General features: G+C 41.7%; 1 protein-coding gene across 1 annotated transcript in view; it reads right to left on the bottom strand.

Moving 5' to 3' along the window:
* Nucleotides 1-8,255: 8,255 nt before the first annotated feature.
* DPYS (dihydropyrimidinase) overlaps nucleotides 8,256-23,492 on the bottom strand; it is a 75,072-nt gene continuing 59,835 nt past the window's right edge. Inside the window, exons 8-10 of the mRNA XM_069465438.1 lie at nucleotides 20,003-20,210; nucleotides 9,987-10,105; nucleotides 8,256-8,632 (exon numbers count right to left, since the gene is read on the bottom strand). Coding sequence (XP_069321539.1) covers nucleotides 10,001-10,105; nucleotides 20,003-20,210 — 313 coding nt within the window. The 3' untranslated portion in view covers nucleotides 8,256-8,632; nucleotides 9,987-10,000. The remainder of the gene's footprint in view (nucleotides 8,633-9,986; nucleotides 10,106-20,002; nucleotides 20,211-23,492) is intronic.

Below are 23,492 nucleotides of genomic sequence, written 5' to 3'. Positions count from 1 at the left end.
CAGCAACCATGCCGGGTGAGTGAGAGGGTGGGTGGAGTCCGGAGAAGCAAATAGACATAGTTGTTGAGAAGATTCAGCAGATTCATCAGCAGTTTCATTGGGTACACACAGGTTCAAGACTTTCAATTATTATCCTAGACTGGACTACAGTTTTATGATTGTTTCACCAGAATTGATTTTTTTAATGCCAGAACAAGGCTCCTATTCTCTTGCTATCTAAGCATGATCATCAAAGCTATGGGATCTGGCCAAGATTTAACTGAAGAGAGAGAGAGGAGAGAATGAATCCGGAGAGTGGGTTTGAATGGATCCTGGAAGAAAGAATTAAGTGACTTTATGGCTGCACCCCATCAAGCCCTGCTCGTTCATAAAGGGGTGATTCCCATTCTGGGAGCCTAGCACACTACCTGGGGGAAAGTAAGAGTCACTTGCTGAGGACTCGAATGACTGATGTGCCGCGGGTGCAAGCACAGCTCAGGGAAGAGCCGCCACGCCAGAACGTCACACCTACTGTTTCGCATTTTAAAATGTCTTTAGTTATTTATACCCACCTCCCTTCAGAAAAGATTTGAAGAAATGCTATCTCACGTGATTCTCACATCATTGCTTGGTTGCTGGTATTATCATTATTTGTACTTCCAGATCCCAAAACTGAGGCACATTTAGTGGCAAAGTTCATGGGATTCTACTGAGGACCTGGTGAAATGGGGCCTTTTACACTAGTCACTTCTGCAGAACCAGATGCTACTGCTCAGAAACTGGGGTCTCCAGTCCAGAAGAATTAGCGTTCATATCTCATGACTTCAGTAAGTTATGGGTTTGCCCCATGAGAGATCTTCAATGTCATGATTGTCTACAGGCCCACTGTTCTTGGGTGACTAACTAGCTGTGGACAAGTTCCCTGACAACAATGAGAGCTGACTTCTACTGAGCACCCACTGTGTGCTGCTGTTGTGCTGAGTGAATTCTTTACACCATCTCATTTAATCTTGGACACTATGACGGTTCCAGTTTACAGGTAAGGAAATGGAAGCTTATTCCCTCTATTGGAAAGGACTCACAAATTTAGTCTTGGAACCGACTTTCTTCTCTATGTGTTAGGCATTCTTTTTGATCTCTCAACTTGGATTTCTCACAAGCATCTCAAATACAACGTGTCCAAAACCCAGCCTCTGATCTGTCTCCCAAATCTGTTCTTCTTTTCTTTTTCTCAGAATGGCAGTAACATTCATCCAGTTTCAGAAACCAGAAAAAGAGGACTCATCCTTGATCCCTTCTTCTCTCTGACCCAATCCTTCACTTCCTTTTGTCAATTTAACCCACAAAATGTTCCTTAAATGTCCCACTTTTCACCTCCACCATCACCACCACCACCACCCTTGTGCAAATTATCATCATTTCTGGCTTAGACACCTGCAACAGCCTCCTTTCTGGTCTGCAGGTTTCCACTCTGGTCCTCTCGTATCCAGCCTTTGTACTGTAGCTCCAGTGATCCTTATTACAAAGTGCGGTTCAGATCAGATCATACCTCTGTTTCAGGCCCTTCAAAGGCTTCTCATTGCTCTTAGGATGAAGAAAAACTGTCCTGGCTCCTGCCTATTCCTTTAGCCCCATTTCTCTCTCTCTCTTCCCCTCAGTCCCCCACCCCCCTTCATCTGCCTCTCTCATCATTCTTCCCCCGCCACCCCAGCCCCTTACTTCAGCCTTCATCCCCTCACTCACACTTCCAGGCACCGTGCTCCCCAGCCCCAGCCCCAGCTACACTTGCTGCTCCCTGCACGGAGACTTTTCCTCCCTCCTTTGCCTGGTCGTCTCCTACTCACTCTCCAGGTCTCAGCTCTTACATCACTTTCTCAGGGAAGCCCTCCCTGATCACTCCCCAAATCACCAAATCTTAGGTTCTCGTTTCACCATACAAGACTTCTTTTGTGGCACTACAGTTATAAACTTAGACTGGTTTGTGATTATTTGATCAATGTCTGTTTTCCCCAGGAGGGCATGGACAGAGTCTACTTTTTCACAATTTTATCTCAGGTACTGATACCTGGAGCATGATATACACTCAGTAAATACTAGCTGCCTAAGCTCATGAGCTAGCAGTGAACAGCGGGGAGGAGAGTGGGACTCAGGGCCGTATAAACTCTGGGCCTCGACTTCCTCCTCTCTATTACGTGGGGCCAAAAGGCCTTTCTAGCCCCAAATCTCTGTCATGCTCTGATTTCTAGTCTGAATGAAGTTTAAGTCTGTTCCATGTTTGAATATAATGAAGACTTCATCTAGCAAATAATTCTCTCTCTCTCTCCTATTCTAACACAAGTTTTGAGGAATAAACTCTCTTAGTTTAATTTTGGTTTTTATAAAAACAAAATTCCAAATCATTTATGCCTTTGGAAGAATTTGTGGCAGAAATGTTTTAATTCTGATTATTATTGAAATCTCATTCACCAATAATTGTCTCAAATAATATATTTTATAAAATTGAAATACATTTAGTTGACTCATGAGACAATTTGGAAAGAAAAGAGCAAGGTGTATTTCTCAAATGATTTTATAAATTACTGGGGCAGTGAATTATGCTTCTGTGCACCCTCAGTGGTTAAGATATGAAATCACTCTTTAAATCAGGGACCCCACAAAAGTAAAGAGGAAGATAATAGTCAATCACTAGGGAACCTCCTTGGCAGAAGGGTTTGTTTTGTCTTTCGGTTTTAGTTTTATAGCTGTACTATTGAGCAACAGTGACCATCAACTATGACTCTGAGGACACTGAAAATTTCTAAGATGACATTTAAGGGTTTTATTCCACTTCAACATAGAACAATAAAGCAGTCAAGTTCCAAGAAATAATAGTAGCCATCATTGATTGAGGGCTCGCTTCGTGCTCAGTGCAGTAGCTGCTTATGCCTTATCCCATTAAATTCTCCTTCAAACCATAGGGGTTCTATTCTTCCCCATTTTACAGATGAGACATGTGAGGCTGGGAGAGTCTAAGTAATTTGCCTGAGTTACACAGGTGGTAAGTGACAGAGAGAAGTTTTGAACCCAGTCAATGTGATTCCACATTCTATGCTCTTGTGCACTTCCCTGCATGGCCAGCTGCATCTCCTCCTACGGAAGCTTAGAGCAGAGCTATGACTTGCATGAGTCACACAAGCAAATGGTGCAGAGCAGGAAGTAACACTGGGTTATGGGTCGAGCCCCCTCTGCATCATGGGAGGTGACCCCTGGCAAGAGGGGCTGATGGGCATGAGAGAGCCCAGAAATGGCCATGCCCGGCTGATTCTGCTTCAAGTTCAGTTCCCTGATGGCTGATGGGGCAGGCCTGGCTGGGCTCCCACTGGTCCATGACACTTGTTCACCAGCGGAGTGACCCCGACCTGGAGAAGCAGCCCACTCGGTGGCCGTTGAACCATGACTCCTTCCCCTCCCCCACCTGCCAGCCTCCATGTCCCACCTGTCCTCTTGACTTTAGGTTCAAGAGGGAGAAACACCAAATATGCATTCAATGTTCTTAAGTAAAATGCATGAATGAAAGAAAGAAAACCCAACCTTCAGTTTGTTCAAAGAGAATTGTCCTTACCTGAATACTACATTTCTTATAAGGAATCAAGTCTAATTCCATGATATAACTGCCATTAATTTCAGAGAGTCATCTCTCGTGCTCCTATTTATGTATTACTGATTGGAGAAAGTGCCCAGCAAGACTGTAGAGATGAGATGATACACCCTCACCAGTGTTGTCCTGGGTAGTTTGGAGCCTGTCCCTACTGAAAAGGCTTCATACACCTTGGAAACACATTTCCAGGTCATCGAGTGACAACATCTGAGGTCTGAGAAGTTACAGTTAATGGTCTCCTCTATGCCTCAGTTTCCCCCTGTATATAGTGAGGATAATCACAATCTCCCCCTTATGGAGTTTTTGGAAGGATCACATGAACTAATATTTATAAAGTAGTTGGGGCCTTATATGGTAAGCTCTTAATGACTGTCAGCTACTGTTGTTTTCTTCTGAGTGCTAAGAATGTTCAGGCACCTGTACCTCATTCAGGAATGGGTTCTTCCCGAAGTCTTGCCTAGGAGACACATTAGAGGGGTCACGTGGAGTCAAATGGACCAGGATTCACATCCTGGGTCACCCACTGACCAGAAGTCACATAACCTCTCTCAGCCTTTGCTTTCTCACCTGTTATATAATAATAATAAGAGATCTCTCTCATAAGGCTGCAGAGAGAATTAAATGATAGTGTCTATACAGACCTTAGCGCAGGTCTGAGCACTTAATAAGGGCCTAATAAATGTTATTATTAAGACTCTATTGAGCACATTTATAGTTTTTATTAAAGAAAAAGCCAAAGATCCTGTGTTCTTTGCCTTATAGGACTATATCCTATCATAAGGCAAAAAAGCGCTGCTTGAGAAAGCCCTGTGGCTGCGTCCTTCCTCTCACAGCTGGTTCTGCAAGCTCTCCGCGGCCCACAGAGATTCAAGGCCACTCCGCAGTGCCTTTATACTTTTACAAATGCCATTGACACTATGGATAGTTCTTAAGACACATGCAGTCCTGACCCCTGAACACAAAGAATGATTTGTTATAGTGTTACTTTTCATTCACGAATTACTTCTCTTCTCCTCCTCCTCCATCATCTTCTTCTCTTCCCAAGATTAATTCATTCCATCAACAAGGATTCCCTGAGCACTGCTCTGTGTCATTCCTTGCATCTGAGGGGCAGTGGCAGCCAAACTAAGGAGTTTGCTTCCGTGTTTTATAAACAGTAGGTGTTTAATAAATGATGGACTCAATGTTCTTTTTTTTTTTTTTTTTTTAACTTGTCCACACTTACTCTCAAAAAAGAAATAAAGGGAGAGAGTGGGTTTGACGAAAATAAATCTAGTTAATGTATTTGTGTCTTCAGGGGCCTCGATATTGGGTAGATGGGAAAGACGACAGCGAGAGCAGTCGTGGGGGCGGGGCAGGAAGGGGAGTCTGATGGACAGCCGGCCGTACCTGTTTCATCTCGGTTAATCCCTCTCACTGTCCTGTGCAAAGGAGGTATTATGAATTATTCCCACTTTACCAATAGAAAAAGTGAGGCTCAGGAAGCTAGTGTATCTCGCTCAACTGGTTCAAATCAGCTTTTGTGACTTTAAAGCCTGTGACAAGCTCTCCATCATTGTGTCCTACGCAAAGAGAAAATGGAAGATGTCCCTGTTGCAGCTGACCTCCACGCTGACATTGGGACCTGCTGCTCCTGCAGGTGTCACGTGCGAGCCAGGCTCCCTCCATCCCCCATAGTATTCAGTATGTGCCCACCACTACGGCCACGATGCCCCCTGACCCCTTCCAGGCCCACTCTCTGCGGCTCTCACCCTGTGCCTGAGCTCACTCCACCTCCCATTCTTGGCTGCCATGCTTCTGTGGCTGCCAGAGGAGCTGGCATTTGCAAGCATGGTGAACTTCTCCACAGAAAGAGAGGAACAGTCAGGACGTTGGCAGTCTCTGGGTAGCACATCATTTATTAACTAATCCTGCCACCATTAACACAGCGATCACAGCCAGCATTTGCTGCCCGTACAGTCCGGGCTGTGTAACCCTCACGGCATCTTTGTGTATTGGGTGGCTACTATTATCATTCTCCTCTTGTAAATACCAAAATGGAGGCTCAGTCAGATCAATTAAACTGCACAATGAAAAAGAGCTTAGTCTCATTGACAGGAAAATGCAAATTAAAACTCCAATAAGATATCTTTTACATGGATCAAACTGGCAAAATTAATACCTTGGACATTGTCTAGTATTGATGAGAATGTGGAGCAACAGAAATCCATACACTCTGTTATTGAGGGCACAACTTACCACTTTGGCTAAAAATTTGCAAACATCTAAGTAAGGGGAGAATGCTCCCACCTTAGGGCCCAGCAGTGCCGCTGCTCTCTACTGAAGGCATGTGTCCTGGAGAGCCTCTCACATGTCTACGCAAGGAAACCTGCACAAGGGACACCCGTGGCAGTGCTGTTTGTGACAGCAGGATAATGGAAACAGCCTAAATGTCTATCAAACAAGAGAATGGATAATCAGATTGTGGTATGGTTATACAATGGAATACTACATAAAATTAACAACTAGAGCTAGATCTATAAAAACAAATAACTTCCCAACACATAGACTATAAAAAAGCAGGAATTAATGCTTTTATAAGATTTATATTTATGTATAAATCTACATACTTATATAGATTTATATTTATAAGATTTAACCTCATACAAAATGATACTTAGAAATATCTACCTATATAGCAAAGGTATAAAAGATGTACCTGGGAATAAAACACCATCAGGACACTGGTTACCTTGGGGAAGGGGAGGGAGAGGAACACAAGGGACTTCACCTGTGTTGGTGAAGTTTTATTTCTTACTCTGGGTGGTAGGTTCATAGGTGTGATTATGTTAATTTTTATGCTTTTTGTGTGCTTTGATAATCTCATCGCATATTTTAATTTTAAAAATTGCTCAAGGCCTCATAGCTAGTAAATAGGGGAGCCAAGTTTAAAGCCTACACTTTATTCCCTCCCAAAACATCAAGCTAGCCATGGGGGGAAGTAGGCAATGGAAGGTGAGTATGGAGAAAGAATTTGACTCATTCCATCCCTTCTTTGTGCAGACCTTGAAGTGCAATTGTTCAGTGACAATGAGAACTTTCTTTGTATACCAGAGACAATCTTGAAAAATATGGTATTAAATATTAACAGCTTGAATCATGTTTTCCCATTGCCTTATATTATTATTTAGAACGATGTTTCTACAAAAATATTGGTGACAAAGCCTAATAAAAGCAACAAAGGGATTCCCACATTCATTTCAAATGACTTTGTTGGTACAGAATCCTATAGCTGTGTCATTCTCCCCAAAAGATCTATCAAATAGACAATAAACCTGTACTCTCCATTTAAAGCAGTCTTACGCTAAGATACTCCACAAAGTTTATCCCTATTTTGTTGAGAGTTCTAACTTCAGTTTTATCAATTTAAGAACTTATCAGGAATGTCTTCACTTCCTCCTTATTATTTATTTATATTTATTTATAATTTAATATAAATTATAATAATAATAATTTATTTCTTTATTTATTTTAGAGGCTTGTTGCCCAGGCTGGTCTTGAAGTCCTGGGCTCAAGTGATCATCCCACCTCAGCCTCCCAAGTAGCTGAGATTACAGTCTCCTCCTTTATTTAAAAATGAATAAATATCTATTGAATGCCCATGGATTGCCAGGCACTCTGCCAGATGCCAGAGAAATAATAGTGAACCGGACAGGCCCTGCCCTGAATGAGCTTTCAGTGTCCTGGAGGAGACAGACAAGCAAAACAGGTAATTATAAGGCAGTGAGGTAAGGTACAGTGATGGGGTGTGTGCTAGGCCTCCCAGGGAGGAACATGTAAGAGTGACCCAAGCTTGTCACATTGGATCTGGGAGAGCTTCTGAGTTGGCATGACATCTCAGCTGAATATTAAAGGATGAGTGGGAATTGTTTTCTAAGTAACAAAGCAATGTCAGTATTTCTTCTGAGAGTATTCAGTAGTCCTATTGTGAAGCTTCCATTGTCAACCAAAGCGGAGGAGAAAAGTAACAAAATATTTTAAGGTATCTCTTCATCTGGGAAAAAAGAGCTGTAGTCTGATTGAACTAGAAGGTTCTTCAGGTGCAGCTCACCATGCTTTCTTCAGTGTGCTCTAAACAAATGACAATTGGGTGAACCGGATTTCTGTAACCTTTATGAAATGTGCAAATACACCCCTGACCTAAGTGAGCGTGTCGGGGGCAGATGCACCTGCGATGAGAGCACAATTGCTCTGATTTCACTCCATGTTTTAAAAATCCCTCTCTACCTAGTTACCCAGGAAGAAACCTAAGCGCAGCTTCTCTGCACACACAGAAGGATTGGAGCACAGACCAGTAAGCGCGGGGGGAGGAAGGTACTAACGCAACATCTTCCAGCCATGCCGGTTCCATTTAATTCCCTCAAACTCTGCATTCATCAGTGTGATTGGATAATTTGCCTTGGATTTATTCTAAGCTTGAGCATCCAATTTGATTAGGTGGTATTTGCTGAAGGACCTGATTTCTAAGAGTTGCTGAAGCAGAGGTTGCCCAGGAAATCATGTTTTCGAATCAAAACCAACATCCCAGACTCCCAATCCCACTAGTTAGAAAGAGACACAAATAATCATATATATCCTGCTATATAAAATGAAGATCTCAATGTTTATTAATTACAATAAAAAGCAAAGTCACAGAACTATTTTAAACAAATGTAGCCATTTAAAAAAACTTTAAACAAGAAAGTGATTTTTTAAAATTCAAAGTAAGAAATCTAGTACAAGCAAAAAAAATGATGTTTTAAGGTGTCATCAATGAATGTTCACGCAGAACTTCCATCCCAATAATATAAATTTATATCTTCAATCTTACACAGCAACAAAGGCACAGTGAGAAAGACAGCAATTGCTTCTGAAAGAAAATCAAAGAGGCCTACGGTGATGATTTTTTTCTAAAGGATCTTGGGGAGTTGAAATAAGGCCTGGTTCTCCACGGGTTGACTGTGAAGGGAACAGCAGCGTCCTTTCCTCTGATTCAACCTTTGAAGAGAATGAAAGGAACTCATTGTAACATTCTCTCTCCCAAAGAGATGCAGAATTTAAGCCTAACCCCCAAGGAAATGCTGTAATCAAAGTAAATATTAATCCTGCTCTTACATTAGTAAGTGTCGTTAATATCATGTTATAGCATTCAATAGCAGTTCTTGCTAATCTTCCTCTGAATTTTTAACAAAATCTTCCTGGATTAGAAGAATAATTCCAGTAGTCTGGAAATGACAAAAAGGCTGCAACTTTGGGCTGGATAACATTGTTAAAGACCGACAACATTCAATAATGAGAGGACAGCACATAGTACGGAGGCTTTGTCACTCAGGTACTCATTCTCCAAACCCCTGCAGTCACAGGACTTTTTTGTAGGGAAGCAGAGGTTGTCGAAATGTAGAAATTCGCAATGCCTGAGCATGTATAAAACCAGTCCTTTGTCAAACAGTGACCTTAATTAACACAAACTTCCTGGTCCATCAGGTCAACCTCTGCTGTAAGTCTTATGCAGATTGTTACATGTTTAAAAGTCTGAAAACATATCACAAATTAACAAATAAAATTAGAATCTAATGAAATTGCAAAATTGGCAAAACATGTAGATTTCATGAAGTCAGTGGAAGTGATGTTAGAGAGATGCTGACGTCACGGTAAAGCCACCATCAAATACAGATCTGGCAGAGCAGGACCGGAAAACAATTGAAGAGAAGAAAATGGACAAGGATGATGATAATAGGTTCTTCAACAAAGAAAGTTCTGTGTGTTGAAAGATTGAGAGGAAACTGTTGAAGTGCTCAGATATTTTTCCAAAAATGACCATATCTATAATATCATTCCACATATTAAATATATCAAACACTAACAAATAATTTTCCTGAAATATTATACCCCCAAAGCAACATTTGATTCATTTTTCATTCATCCTGTATTCTAGAACATAGTCGCATTTACTATAAGAAGATTCATTTTTCCAGATAAAGTCCTAATCAATTTAGAAATTTTGACCATGAAGTTGTACTCCCTGTCTTAAGTAGTACAATGACAGTTCCCACTGTATGTTCCCAGCCTACTGCATCTTGCTCATAATTGATTCTCCAGGACTCTGAGGAATGTTTCCTAACATCCCAAAGAATGAACCTCTAGTTAGTCCAAGGCCTCTTTCAATGTGAAAGGCTCATCTAAATGTTCTGCGTCAACCACTCTTTTATCAGTCTTCCTGTGGCTCATCTGGCCTCGAGTCTTACATCACTTTGAAGCCTTTCACCTTGGTCTTTTCCACACTTTTGAAGCGAGAGATGCTAATTTCATATGCTGTCATGCAGGAATACTCTCTCTGCCCGCCGACCCTTACCGACATCACCCAGCTCAGGGGTGGGCCTGCTTCGGAGTCCCAGCTGTGCAGTCTTGTCTCATCACTGTGACGACTTCTCCCTTGTAGGGTGTGCGCTCCACCGGGGTGGGTGTACAGGTCTGAAACAGAACATTTCATTTCTCTCTTGTGGTTTATTATTGACTTCTTGAATTCAAAGCTAAGTGCAGCTCCCTTTATGACTTGTGAGAGCAAAAAAAGAATCTTGTGAATTTATCATGTGCTTCCCATCCCCTTGCCTTTTCACAGAAATTCCTGGCAACCTTGGGGATCTGGGTTGTCCCACCCTTAGCCGGTGTCAATTTGCATCACATAGAGGGCCAGGGAACCCACACAGGGGCCTCTGCCACCTCCTCACACCCTCTGAGTCTGGTAACTGAGTGTGGCAGTCCTTCCCAACATCCTTCCTTTCCTTCTAGTTTCAATCCTACTTATCTGTGTTCCCAGAATGCTTTGTTGTAAGACTTTCAGAGCAGTGGATCCAGATTATAGCAATTTGTGTGTGTGTGTTTCATTGTCCTGACTGCCTTTGTGAATAACAGATGTTCTGTAGAATCTCACCTCTTTGGTGATCAGCTACCCAGCAGAACCTTCTGATGGATTCAGCTAGAGTTAATTCAGTGCATGAGCAAAGTTTTGAAATTTGGACACACACACACACACACACACACACACACGGACGCACGGACAGATAACAACTTATTGCGGGTCTCATTTTGACCACCCAAACTAATATACTGTAGTGATCAACCATGCGGCCTTTGGAGAAAGATGGATCTAAGTTTGACTTCTCCCTTTGCCATTTACCAATCGTAGGAAGCTGACAAGTTAATTAATGCCTCTGAGCCTACTTCCTCACCCATGAAATGGAGGGAATAGAACCCATCCAGAGACAAAGAATTTCTTTCCTTCATTCAACAGATATTTACTGAGCTCACATGGCCCCAGATATTTTGCCAAGCACAGAGGATACAGCGAAGACCGGGGCCAACAGCCCCTACAGCCGCGGACCATGCAGCATAGCGTCTGGCACACTCTGAGCACCCAGCAACTGGAGGGGACCCCAGCCCTCCCCTGTCCACTTTGTGTCTGCGTCTGTGCTTTGCTGGGCCTCCATTTGGGCTCATCGTCTACTCAGTCCTTTTCTTCACCTTGTGTCCTGTTATCATTCTGAGGAAGACAGACACCAGGAAATGAAATGCCAGCCTCCCATTTCTGCCACCAGCTCCTGGACATTGTGGTCACCTGAATGACCACGTCTGAAGCCTTGAATTCCCCTGACACCCCACTCTCAGACCACGTCCTCCCATTCAGGTCTTTGTTCCTTGTCCCCTTTCCTCTCCTGGCTTTACTTTCTAAGCCAGACTGCATCATACAGCATTTAAACCTTGGGTGACCATATCATGTATCATCCAAACTAGGACACTTCTGAGAGTGAAAAGGGTACAAACATAATTAACAAGCATAATCCAGGACTATCTGAGCAAACTAAGATTTATTTCCACCTTCCTTCAACTCCTCCTTGCCTGTCATCTAGAGGGTCTTGCCTTTCTCTCAGCGCTCCTGGCAACTGCACTCAGCAAAGCCCGGGGTGTATCTCGGTTTCACCATCAGCCTTGTCTGCAGCTGGGCACCCCTGAAGAAAGGGACATAGGTGGGCAGACACTGGTGCCACCTACCTGTGTGCTGTGTGACCCTCATCAGCTCCCACTCTGTCTCCCTCTTCCTACAACAGTTCCTTTGAGCCTTGTCTACTTGTGCTTTTCAGCTGTTGTTTTTTTTGTCTGTTCTGGACTCCTTCTTGGGAACTGACTGCCAACACCAACAGTTCAGGCGGGCCCATCCTCCTCAGCCGGGGGAGGGCTTGCTCTACAAGCTGCTCAGCCCCTCAGGGGATCCCTCCCCTGGAACTCTGTTGCAGGCCTAGGGACCATGCCTGACCCAATCAGGCAAATCAGACCCCTCCCCAGCATCCTTCTGTCAGGGCCACGCCTTCACACATGCTCGGATGCTCCACTCCCTTTTGCCTAAGTAGCTCTGACTTTTCTAACTCAGCCCAGGTACTCATCAGTCTAGGGAGCACTAGGGCCCCTGCACCATCCCTATCTTGCTCACCTAAATTTTCTGGAATCATCTGTTTACTTGTCTGTCTCCCCCAGCAGACTGAGGGCCCATGTACCGCTCTATGTCTCCATAGCAAGTGCTCAATGAAGACAGGTGGAAGGTGTTTTTGGGAGAGGAGGGAAGTGAAGGGGGCTTTCCCATCTTTCTTTCTTCTTTTTGTGAGTCATCCTGGCCTGAGCTGATTCAATTTCCCTTATACTCTTTTGCTGTGTTTCATCATTTATCTGTTCTCCAGATAAATCTCTCTCTTTGGCCGGTTGCCTTCCGTGGGCAGGTCTCAGGCCACCTGTTTGTCTAAAAACCGCATTCTGGCTCTTCACTGACTGCACCAGCAATGCCACTGAGCAGCATGTAGCCCGGCTGGTCACCCCGGTCAAGCTGACCATCACCTGTCTCCGACATGACTGGCCAGGTCTAATCTGCACACAGTCTCACTCTGTATCTGCCTCTGAGGCTCCAGGTGGGCGAGGTCTGGTTTCCTTCCAGAACGGCCCACGGATGTGAGCCCTGCCTGCCTATCTGCCACCTCAGAAACAAGCCAGCCTTCCTCCAGGAGTCTTTCACTGTCTCACGCACCACAGCCTCTCCCTGAAATAGATAAGCTGACAGGAATCAAAGACAACTTACGTTGCAGTCTCTAGCCTCTCAGCACTTTTAACCTTCTAATATTTTCTCATTCTTAGAGTGGGTTGCATAAGCTCTGTAATGGCCAGACTCGCATCTTATTCATCTTTGTGCTGCCTATTGCCCCTGGCGTTGTACTCTTTGTGTGTTTTACGACGTTGATAGATGTTCACTGTGACAAAATGAAAAAGTGATGGCACTCACTCTGCAGAATCTTGAACCCTCACTGCTGTTACTCAGAAATTCAGTTGCACATTTGTTTTCTAAGTGGATGTAACCTACAACTCTTAGAAATCCTAGTCTGTTCCTCCTCTCTTGTGACAATGGCAAAGCTCTATCTGAAGTGCACAGTGCCCAGCCTGGCATGGACCCAGCATATGGGCTTCTTTCTCTGTCATCCCAGATGAGTATGGTGATAATACAGATTCCATCCCAGTTCTCCTGGTTACAAGCATACCCAGTTCTTAGAGGACATCTACAGAGCATGAATCACACAGAAAGACCAGGCTGGAGATCAGAGTGTTCCAGGCTGAGCAACGTGAGCAGGTTATGGCCTGAATGTTCTCCTGACTGACTTCCTGCCTCCCTGGTTGGCTTCCTCAGGCTGCCTTGCTGGTTCCCCCTCTCCTCAACCCCTGAAGGTTGGCAGTCCCAGAGCTCTATCTTCAGCCCCATTTCTTCTCTGTCTAACACAGTCTCCTGAGTGGCCTCGGAACCATGGTCTTAAATCTATCTGCTATGATTCCCAAATTTTATCTCCAGCCTTGATCTCTCTGAATTCCTGTCTCCAGATTGCTTTGTCCAAGCAGCTAATTGACCACAGCCCTGAGAGGTGTAAGAGTATCTCAAAAAGAACTAGGACTTAAGCACCATGAACCATAGTTGAAACAAGTAAAATGTAAGCTCTTTGAGATCAGGCACTGCTGTCTTATTAATGCCTATATCCTCAACACCTAGAATAGCACCTGGTGTTCAACAAACATTTGTTAAATGAAGGGAGATTTCTTGACTATAGGACTTCTTGAAGCTTTTTATATCATATTGGGCAACTGTATCACCTGAGGGTGCTGTTATTTGACAGTTTCCTCAAGGAGCACCTGCTGTGTCCTGAGGACACACCTTTGGAAGGCCGATCTGGGTCGCAGCATCTTTTTTCCCCCAGTGCATGCTGGTCAAGATTAGATAATCGCACCTCAACAGCAATTCTTTCCATCTTGATGGTATCACAATAAAATAAAATGGCTTGAGGGTAAAACCATGTGAGAAGCTATTGCTATAGTTTGAATGTTTGCCCCCAAACTCATGTTGACATTTAATTACCAATGTAACAATATTAAGAGATGGGACCTTTAAGAGGTGCTTAGGCCATGGGGGCTCTGCCCTCATGAATGGATTAATGCTGTTATTTTGAGAGCGGGTTCCTTATAAAAGGACGAGTTCAATCCCTTTTGCCTCTCTCTCTTGCCCTCTTTTTGCCCTTCCACTATGTGATGCCATCCACCATGGGAAGACACGGCAAGAAGACCCTTGCCAGACGCCAGCCCCTCGATCTCGGACCTCCCAACTTCAGAAATGTGAGCCAATAAATTTCTGTTCATTCTAAATTACCCAGTGTCAAGTATTCTGTTACAGCAGCAGAAAACAGAAACAGCTGTCCTAAATAATACGGTAAACATACATACGCTAGTGGTCTACCTTGGTAGAGGAGAGTTGAATTTAAGTTTTCAGTATTTAATGATAATTGTCATTGTGATGAGTTAATAGAAAGGCAGAAATGAGAGTTATATGCATTACTATAAATAAACACTAATTGCAATCAAAATTACACACACCTTCGTAATTGCAGAAATGCTTTTTGGTTAGCTGATTAGGGAAAGAGGAAGACGTGAATTGATAGCAAATGTAATCATATTGTCTGCAGAGGATGGAGTGCTGGCAAGATTTTCTGAGTAAAACCAGTGGCGAAGAATCCCAAAAGATTTATTGAAACAGTGCGGCGTCCACTGTTTCAGTAACAGGCTAAGGTACTAAGATGTTAATAAAGACAAAAGAACTTCCAAATACCAACTAGCAGATGCTGGCCTGACACCGAACAGTTCAAATGAATAGTGACTCCCCGAGAATGAAATCCATGCCCGGCTTGGTGAATTTAGAACTATCCAGGGCTCTGTGAATCAGTAGTACACGAGCAATCGTTAGGTTCAATAGAAATGATCTATAACAATGAAAATCTGCATTTTGATAATGTTTTACAATCCACTGACTGTCTCCATTTAATCCTCAAAATATCACCTGAGCTATTTCTCAAGGACAATGTAATAACACTGGACTCTCCTATTTCAGGGCTGGCTCCTTTGGTAAATTTGCCAGCCTGAGAGTACATGAGCTCCATATGCAGAGCGGAGGCTGGAGGAGTGGTACCCTGAGGATGGGCGACAGGTGGCTCCGTGTTTGAGCAGGAACTAAACTTTATAATCAGTATGCTGCAGTGGTAGAGGTTAAAGGGATCTGCTCTGAGGTAGACAAACCTGGGTCTGAGTTCCAACACTGCCACTTAGTAACTGTGTGACCTCCCTGAGCCTCAATTTCATAATCTATGAAACAGCAATACCAGTACTTACCTTCAAAAGTTGTTGTAAGAATCAAAGTATGCTTGGCACATAACTGGTGATGAATAAATATTTTCTGGATGAATGTTGAATGATTAGATAAAGCATGGAAAGAGTATTTAGAGGTGCCCTGTATACAGTGATGTGTAAACATCAACAGCTGTCTCTACTGTCCCTTTTTCTCACCACCCTTAAAGCCCTAACTTACAGCACTTGTCTTTTTCTGTAGTGTAAATACTGCCACCCTTGCTGATTTCAAGCTACCAAAGTGACATCACTGATTGAAGAGCTGGGAAAAGATGCGCACAAGTGTCTCTCGTGAGTCAAATGAGCCAGCTGCAGCCTATGTATTACCTTTTATTGGTAGTAGTAATCAGTGTGAGGAAATTAGCATGATAGGGCAGGTGACAATGTCTTAAATTATTTTCTCTGAGCTACTACCTTGAGAAAGACATTGACAAATGGCTATTTCAGAAATGGAGAATACCCACCTCAAGGACCAGATCAGCCATCCACTCAATTTTATCTTATCTACAAGGCAAATTATGCTTATCATTGCAAAGATACAACCCACTTTAAAAGCTTTGGCAGCAGTATTATGAAACCATACATTACTCCATGAGGCTACTCCTGTTTCTATATAAAATGCAATGTGACCCTTATTTTCCAGAAAAGGTTGGAGTTGCTTATTACTGGAAAGAAAAGAAAAAAGAAAAAGAGATGACCTAAAGAATGTCCATCCTTTCAAATTTTGGTGGAAATTACAACGCTCTAAACACACAAAGATTCCAGATATGTAATCCATTTGAATTTAAAGAGCTATATATTTTTTGGTAAAGATTTAACAGTATGTAATTTTATTCTTTCAGAATTCTCTTAAACATCCAAGTTGCTGTTACTTTTTTTTCTTCCCCTTTTATGTCTCTTTTATTTCCCCTAGCACTCTTCCTAAGTGACTTTTATATAAAATTGAAATATATTTTATTATGTTATATTTATCAAAGAAAGTTTGATGTCTCATCTTCTGATTTAAAGTTTTTCCCTTAAGGATCGGCTGTTTAAATTTTAAAATAAGTAAACTAACAATTCCCCAAAGCTGTCAACTTGGATAAAAATGTCTTTTCTTTCCTTTGAAATTCCCCAGAACATCCAATAAGAGTAATAGCTGCATGATGTGATGCCAATAAATTTTAGTAAGTAATAAATTCATGGACAAGAATCAAGCTCACAGATAACCTCACCATTTGGGTTGAGGCGGAGCGGGGGGCAGGAGGATCTTCTGGGAAAATTTATTTAAATTTCTTTCTATGCACCTGGAAACCACAGCCTTGGATCCTTTTGTTTACAGCTTATTCATTTATCAAATGCCTACTGTGTACCAGGTACTGGCATAAAAAGAATAAGATGCTGTCCTGAAGGAATTCACACCCTAGCCAGGAGACCAGCCAAGTTCTGGAGTTGGTAAACACTGATGTAACTCTATAATCTGTGCTTTGAAAGTCCAGAATGGAAAGCAATTAACTTTCCTGGGGAGGATAACAGGTGAGCAGGAGAAAGAGTATGGGCCATTCCTGCTTACCTTCAACCTCTTCTCCCCACTCACAAGAAAACATGAGTCTTTTAAATAAAAACCAAGCAATAGCTTTGATAATCTCATGTGAATTTAAAATCTAGAGTTCCTTACAGTTCTTTTTCTTAGCCTTAGTGTGATATTTTTATGCTATAATTGTCTTTGCCTAATGGGGTGGGAGTGGGGGGTTGAAACATCTCTAGACAGTTTCCAAGGCTCATTTCATTTTACTCATTTTATTTGATATTTTTTTTCCATATCAACATTTTTCTAATAATGCTTTTTTCCATGATTTGGGTTTCATGGCTATATTCTTCTCTTTTCTTGTCTTTATAGAGGTCTCATGGTACAGAGGGAATCAGAAAGAACTTATCACAAATCCTGGCTCTTATGGTTACTTATTGCTTAGCCCAGGAAAATTTACTTAATCTTTCTGAGACTCCACTTTCTGTTCTGTAAAATGGGCATGATAATATCTACCACATGGCTCATTGAGTGGATTAAGTAAAATAATGGATGTAAACCACTTAGTACGACACCTGTCAGATAGTAAGTGCTCAGAACAGCACACAATAATAATGATAACTATTACTTATTGTTATTTTAAAAACAAGAATGCAGTAGAATGCCTAAAAAGTTGCTATCAGAAGAAAATGCTAAGAATCTAAAATAATTCACAAAATTGATAGTCAACTCATAAAAATCGAAGTTGACATTAATTCTGCCAATAAAACAGAAAACAATTTGAAAAGAAGAACTGACGAAACCAGTCATTTGGTGATCTCTGCTGCCCAAAACATTTTCCCTGTGAGAGGAAGACTAAGGCAAAGTTAGTCATTTCAATAGTCTATCATGGTTCCCTTTTAGTCTAGCGCCCCTGCTGGCAAGCACCCGGCACTGACTGCCACGAGTGGCCCTGCCTTGGATCCACTTCAAGTGCCTCCTTATCTATTACCCAGTTCTATTGATTCTACCTCTTTCTGATTTCCTAAACCCACCCTTTCTGTTCATCCCCTGGGTTACTGCACTGCTGCAGCCTCACAAATGAGCAGCTGCCGTCAATGCCTCCAACTCAGATTAATTTTTTCTTGAGAGACTCTTTTCCAAGCCTAATGCTTAGTAATTTATCTCTCATTATTTCATTTAACTCAATCTTTCTAACTTACGATATAGTTTATTGCTGCTTAAGTATACTGTTTTCGGAATCAGATAACCAGAGTTTATGTTTTGGCCCTGACGTACACTTGCTGTGTGACTTGGACAAGTTTCCTAATTTCCTGAAGCTCCAGTTCCCTAATTTGTAAAATGAGGAAATAATACCGCCCTCCCTCACAGAGTTGTTGCAGTGACAGCCCGTGGCAGTGTGACTTGCATTCAGTAAGCACTCACTAAATGTTAGTACTGCTGTTATTTACCACATAAATGTGCAGAAACACCTAGGATTCTTACAGTCACCACCTACTTGTCACTTGTCAGTGTCAACATTTATCAATTAACCCTTCTACCCTGCAGAATGAACTGTTACCTCAGACATCATCTGTTTTGACCAAAATACAATATATAAAGAACTGTAGCATTTCTGAGAATTTAAGGCATGATAAAGCACTTGTTTACCTAATCAAAGCCTTAGGAAGTGTTAAAAAATGGATGAATCTTCTGTAATGGACCTTAATAAACCATGGGTAAAAAATTTTCACCAGACATTATAGGAGAAATCAAAGAGACTACAAGATCCAAAGGAAATGAATTGAAAAACATCCATAGAACTCTGAAGAAGGAGCCATATATTTGAAAAATGGCAAGAACAGAGAGAAGCCTTAAGACGAATCCAAGGACTGCAAACTCCAGCGTGGGCATGGCCAGGCAGGGAACAGTAAGGAGTGAAGCCGTAGGGTGAAAACCGGAAAGTGCACCCTCTCTGGAATAAGCCATCAGCTCCGGCTAGTCCTGGCCATGCGGGATTGAGGCCTTCCCCAACCCCAAATCCAGAAATCTAGATTTACTTTAACCTAAAATTTTCCAATATTCTAGTGTAATGTAATGAATTTTAAAAACGATTTAAAACTCCGTGTGAACAAACAAAACATGTGAAAGCCCAAGATATATTAAGGCCAAATATCTCTTTTATAATAACACAGAATTATTATAAAGACTTGGGGAGGTTTACTATAGATTCAGTCATCAGAAGGGAAAAGCAAAGAGACAGAATGAACATTTATTAACCTCCTACTATGTACCTTTCATTTTAAAATCTCATTTGAGTGTCACAATTTGTTAGGGAGGAAACGTTGTCATTTTCCAGAGGAGGCAACTGAGCACATCAATGATAGAGAGACTTGTTCCAGCCCACACAGCGATTCATATTTAGAGCTCCTGATTCCAAAACTCCACCATTGCTCTTGTGGTCATGAGAATGCACCTAACAGACCTTCACTTCAACGGAGGGCAGTTTTCCAAGGGGTTGGTTCTAAGTGCTGAACTGCATCACTGCTTCTGCTGTCAGTCAATGACTGGGCTCGGCCTGTGGCTGGGAGACCTGATCCCTGGCTCAAGGACTCCCAGAAGGCCTTGCTCAACCTTTCCTAGACTGCATGGTGGTCTACATATGCTTCTGCCCCATTTCTTTCCTCCACTGGGGTCAGATCTGAATTGCAGGCCGAGGGCTCTCCCAGCCTCTTCAAGCTCCCCTCCATGTTTTTCTCACAGGTGTTTCCCTTAAAAAATCCATGCACCTTTATCCATCTGGGTGTCTATTTCTTCGAGAACCTTAATTAACTAACGCAATTGCCAGAAAGCCCCCAAAGGCCTTGAACTTGACTGGGAAAACCTGACTTAGTCCATCAGGAAACTCTGAATAGACACATCAGTGTGCAAGGGCAAATGTTCCATCCAATAATAATTCTTTCTTTAAAAATTGGTATTGTAACATCTTATATCAATCCCGACATCCCAGAAATAGGGTAAGCTGAGTGTGATGTGACAACAATACCATCACCACCAACAATAACAACCAGCCAGACACCTAGGGTGACAGTGCAGCCTGTGGCAATAGCCCTGGGTGGCACACTCACCTGGTCTCGCTGCTTGATTCGTTTGTAAACATATTCAGCAAATGGTTTCCGAGGAATAAACCTTCCATCTCCTGCCTCGACACTGAAAACTCCAGCTTCATACACCACTTTGCCTCTTGAAATAGTCACAAGGGGCACCCCGTGGCAAACCATGCCCTCGAAGATGTTGAAGTTAACAGCCTGATGATGGGTTTTTGCCGAGATAGTCCTGTGTTTGTAAAAACAAACAAACAAAAAAAGCTCGACATCATCACCAGCTCATTTGATGAATATAAAATATTAAGAGAAGAATGACTTAGAAGAAAATTTAGCAACTCTATTAAGCCATAGATTTATCACTGTAACAAGTGACTTTAAGAATAGAACATAGCGTTAACATTTCATTACAAAGTAATTACATTTTCTGAGTGAAAAAACCAAGACATCACTCTTTGAGGTGATCAATGAGGATGGGGTGGGTGGAAGGCAGGCATTGTCTTTCATGTTTAGACTTTTAAATTATTTTTTATTTATGTGCTAAAGAACAATCCATTTTTTCATTTTTAAATTATAAAACATTTCAAACACAGGTGAGTCTGATAAACACACTGATCTGATATCCAGCTCTATGGGATTTTCACTTTTTGCAGATGCACTTGAGGCTTCCTCAATACCCCTTCCCAAATCCACTCCTGTCCCTGCCTTTCAGACGTAACCACTATCTAATTGTTATCAAATCAAATTTGGTAGTTATCAAGGAAAAATATATCTTCAATTTCCTTTCTTTGTCTATGGCAAACTGGAAATTTAAGGATAACAGAAATAACCAAATGTGTTAGAATGTAATCTCTTAACATCTTCTCTGCCATGCATTTGCATTTTCATCATCACTCTTGGTAGTTTATCAATACTTTTCAATCTCACACAATATGATTGATGATGATGACTTCCAGGCTGGGTATTTAGAAATGCTGGGTGACTCCTTTCCTTAAATCTCATTAAATGGAAAAGAAAAAACAAATCTGGCAGCAGGGAATGGTAAACACATAATCTGAATTCCGGTAGAAGTTGCTGCAGTCCCTCTCAGGAATGAAGGAAAGAGAAGTTCTCTGCTAAGATCCTCCAGGCTGAGTCTACGGCAGAGTAGACAAAAGCTCCCCCAGTCCTAATCTGGAAGGGCTGAGCTGGGAACCCCCAGCTGCTGGGTGCTGTGGTCCTAGACATGGACAAGATAATGCTGGCCAGGTCCTTGGTTCCGGATCCTACATCCCACTGCTTACTCGGTTGCCAATTCTAGCAGCCCAAACAGAATTCTTGATTCTCAGTGCCAATCACAACACACCCACTTGAGTTTGTTCCTCCCTTGAGTTCCTCATCTCAGTGAATGACACCACCATCTACCTTTCCTTGCCCCTCAAACCATCGTCAGGCTTGTTGGTTCTACCTCCCCATAAATCCCAAAGCTGCCCACTTCTTGCCCTTCCATTGCTCCCACCTGAGACTGCACTATCATCTCTCACCTGGTCGATCCCAGCACCTTTTACTGGCCTCTTTGCTTCAACTCTTACCCTCCTATACTCCTTACCACTCTCCACAAAGCTGCTCAAATGATCTTTTAAAAATGAAAATCAGATCATGTCACTCCAGTCTGTTCCCCGCAAGCCAAATAACTATAAAAAAGCACAGTGATAATAATAATAAAAAAGAAATTGCTCCCAGTGAGAAATATCCACCATGGAAAAGAAAAAGAGGAACATCCAGTATGTCAGGCAGAGAGTTTATAACATCTTATTTCATCTTTAGAACACCTCTTCAAAGTAGAGAGTATTTTCCACATTTCACAGAAAAATAAATTGAGATTTAGAAAGGTTAAGTAACATGTCAAAGGACATATCACTAGTTTGATGAAACTGGGATATTTTTATATTTTTAAAATTTACAGTAAAAATGACATTTTGGTGTACAGGTCTATGAATTTTGACACAGACATAGATTTGTGTTACTGTCACAACAACAGTTCCATCACTCCTCAAGACCCATACTATTCCTTTATACTCACACTCTCCCCCACCCCTAACTCCTGGCAACCATCATTCTGTTCTCCATAACTATAGTTTTCTCTTTTCATGAATGTCAAATAAATAAATGGAATGATAGAGTATGTCACCTTTTGAGGCTGACTTCTTTCATTCTACATAACGCCTTTGAGATTCATCCAAGTTATTTTGTGTATTATTAGTTTGCTCTTTTTGTTCCTGATCAGTATTCCACTGTATGTACGTACCACAGTGTGTTATCCATTCACCCAAAGAAGGACATTTGAGTTGCTTCCAGCTTTTGATGATTGGGCATAGAGCCATTATAAAATGCAGGTACATGTTTTGCATGAATACTTCCCTAACGTAAATACCCAGGAATGAAATTGCTAGGTCATATTTTAAGAGTATGCTGCAACAAAAAGATCTTTCAGTGACCTTAGGAACCAACTCACTGATATAAAGAACTGTTTAAAAGATCACTAAAGAGTAGGAGATAGGTACAAATACAACAACAATAATTTCAAACACTAAGAGGAGGGAAGGGTATTGATCAAATGATAAGTAATGTCACTAAAACAGGAAAATGAAGAAACTCTTTAAAGGGATACTAAGTATGGCATGAATTATGATGAATTATGAGTTGGTGATGAGATACAAACTCAAAGAAAATAAATCTAGGCAACAACACAGAGGGGCTTCAGACCTTCAGGTGAAAGTGACTTGTTATGGCCCTCATCTCTCTGCCAAATGTTTCCATGGCCTGGGCTGCTGCATTCCTACTCATCACAGTTATATTGATGGCAGGAACTCTTGAGCTTGCATTGCAGAATGCTACATAAAGTTGTTTGGACTGATGCATCAATAAGGCTGCTATATGAAGAAAGTAAAATGAATTAAAAATGTATGTGGAAATGGTTATTTGCAGTGCAAGAATGGGAGGGGAAAAAAGGGAAAATCCTAAATTAAGAGTTACTGAAGCTCTTAGGAAAATAATCTAACAGAAGAAATAAGCTCTATACACAAAGACTGTCGTTACAACATTGCCTAAACTATTACAAAACTGAAGCATGACAATTTTCCGATGACTACTCAATGAAATATTAGGCATTTATGAAAGATTAGAATTAAGAATACTCTGGAGAAGCAAAAAACCCCAATAATTATGCAATATTAAATGCAAAAAACAGGCTATGTATAGTATATACACTATGTCCACATGTAGAATACATTTGCATGTGGACAAACACAAAAGGAAATACACGAAGTAGCTTTCTTCGTGGGCTAGAAAAAATGAATATGGCAGATTCAGAATATCTTCAAAGGTCTCGTTATACTGTTTCTATGACTAAGCTGTGACCTTGACACAGCGAAACACCAAATCAGATTTCTCTGCCTCAGGCCAGATAGAAGTCATTACCTTGACTTTCTCAGCCTTGGGGTTAACAAGAGAAAGAGGACAATTAGACAACATC

Source organism: Eulemur rufifrons, chromosome 3 (assembly GCF_041146395.1).
Source record: "Eulemur rufifrons isolate Redbay chromosome 3, OSU_ERuf_1, whole genome shotgun sequence".
Classification (NCBI taxonomy): Eukaryota; Metazoa; Chordata; class Mammalia; order Primates; family Lemuridae; genus Eulemur; species Eulemur rufifrons.
Note: the sequence above shows the minus strand (reverse complement) of the source record. Positions and strands in the feature narration are given on the sequence as shown.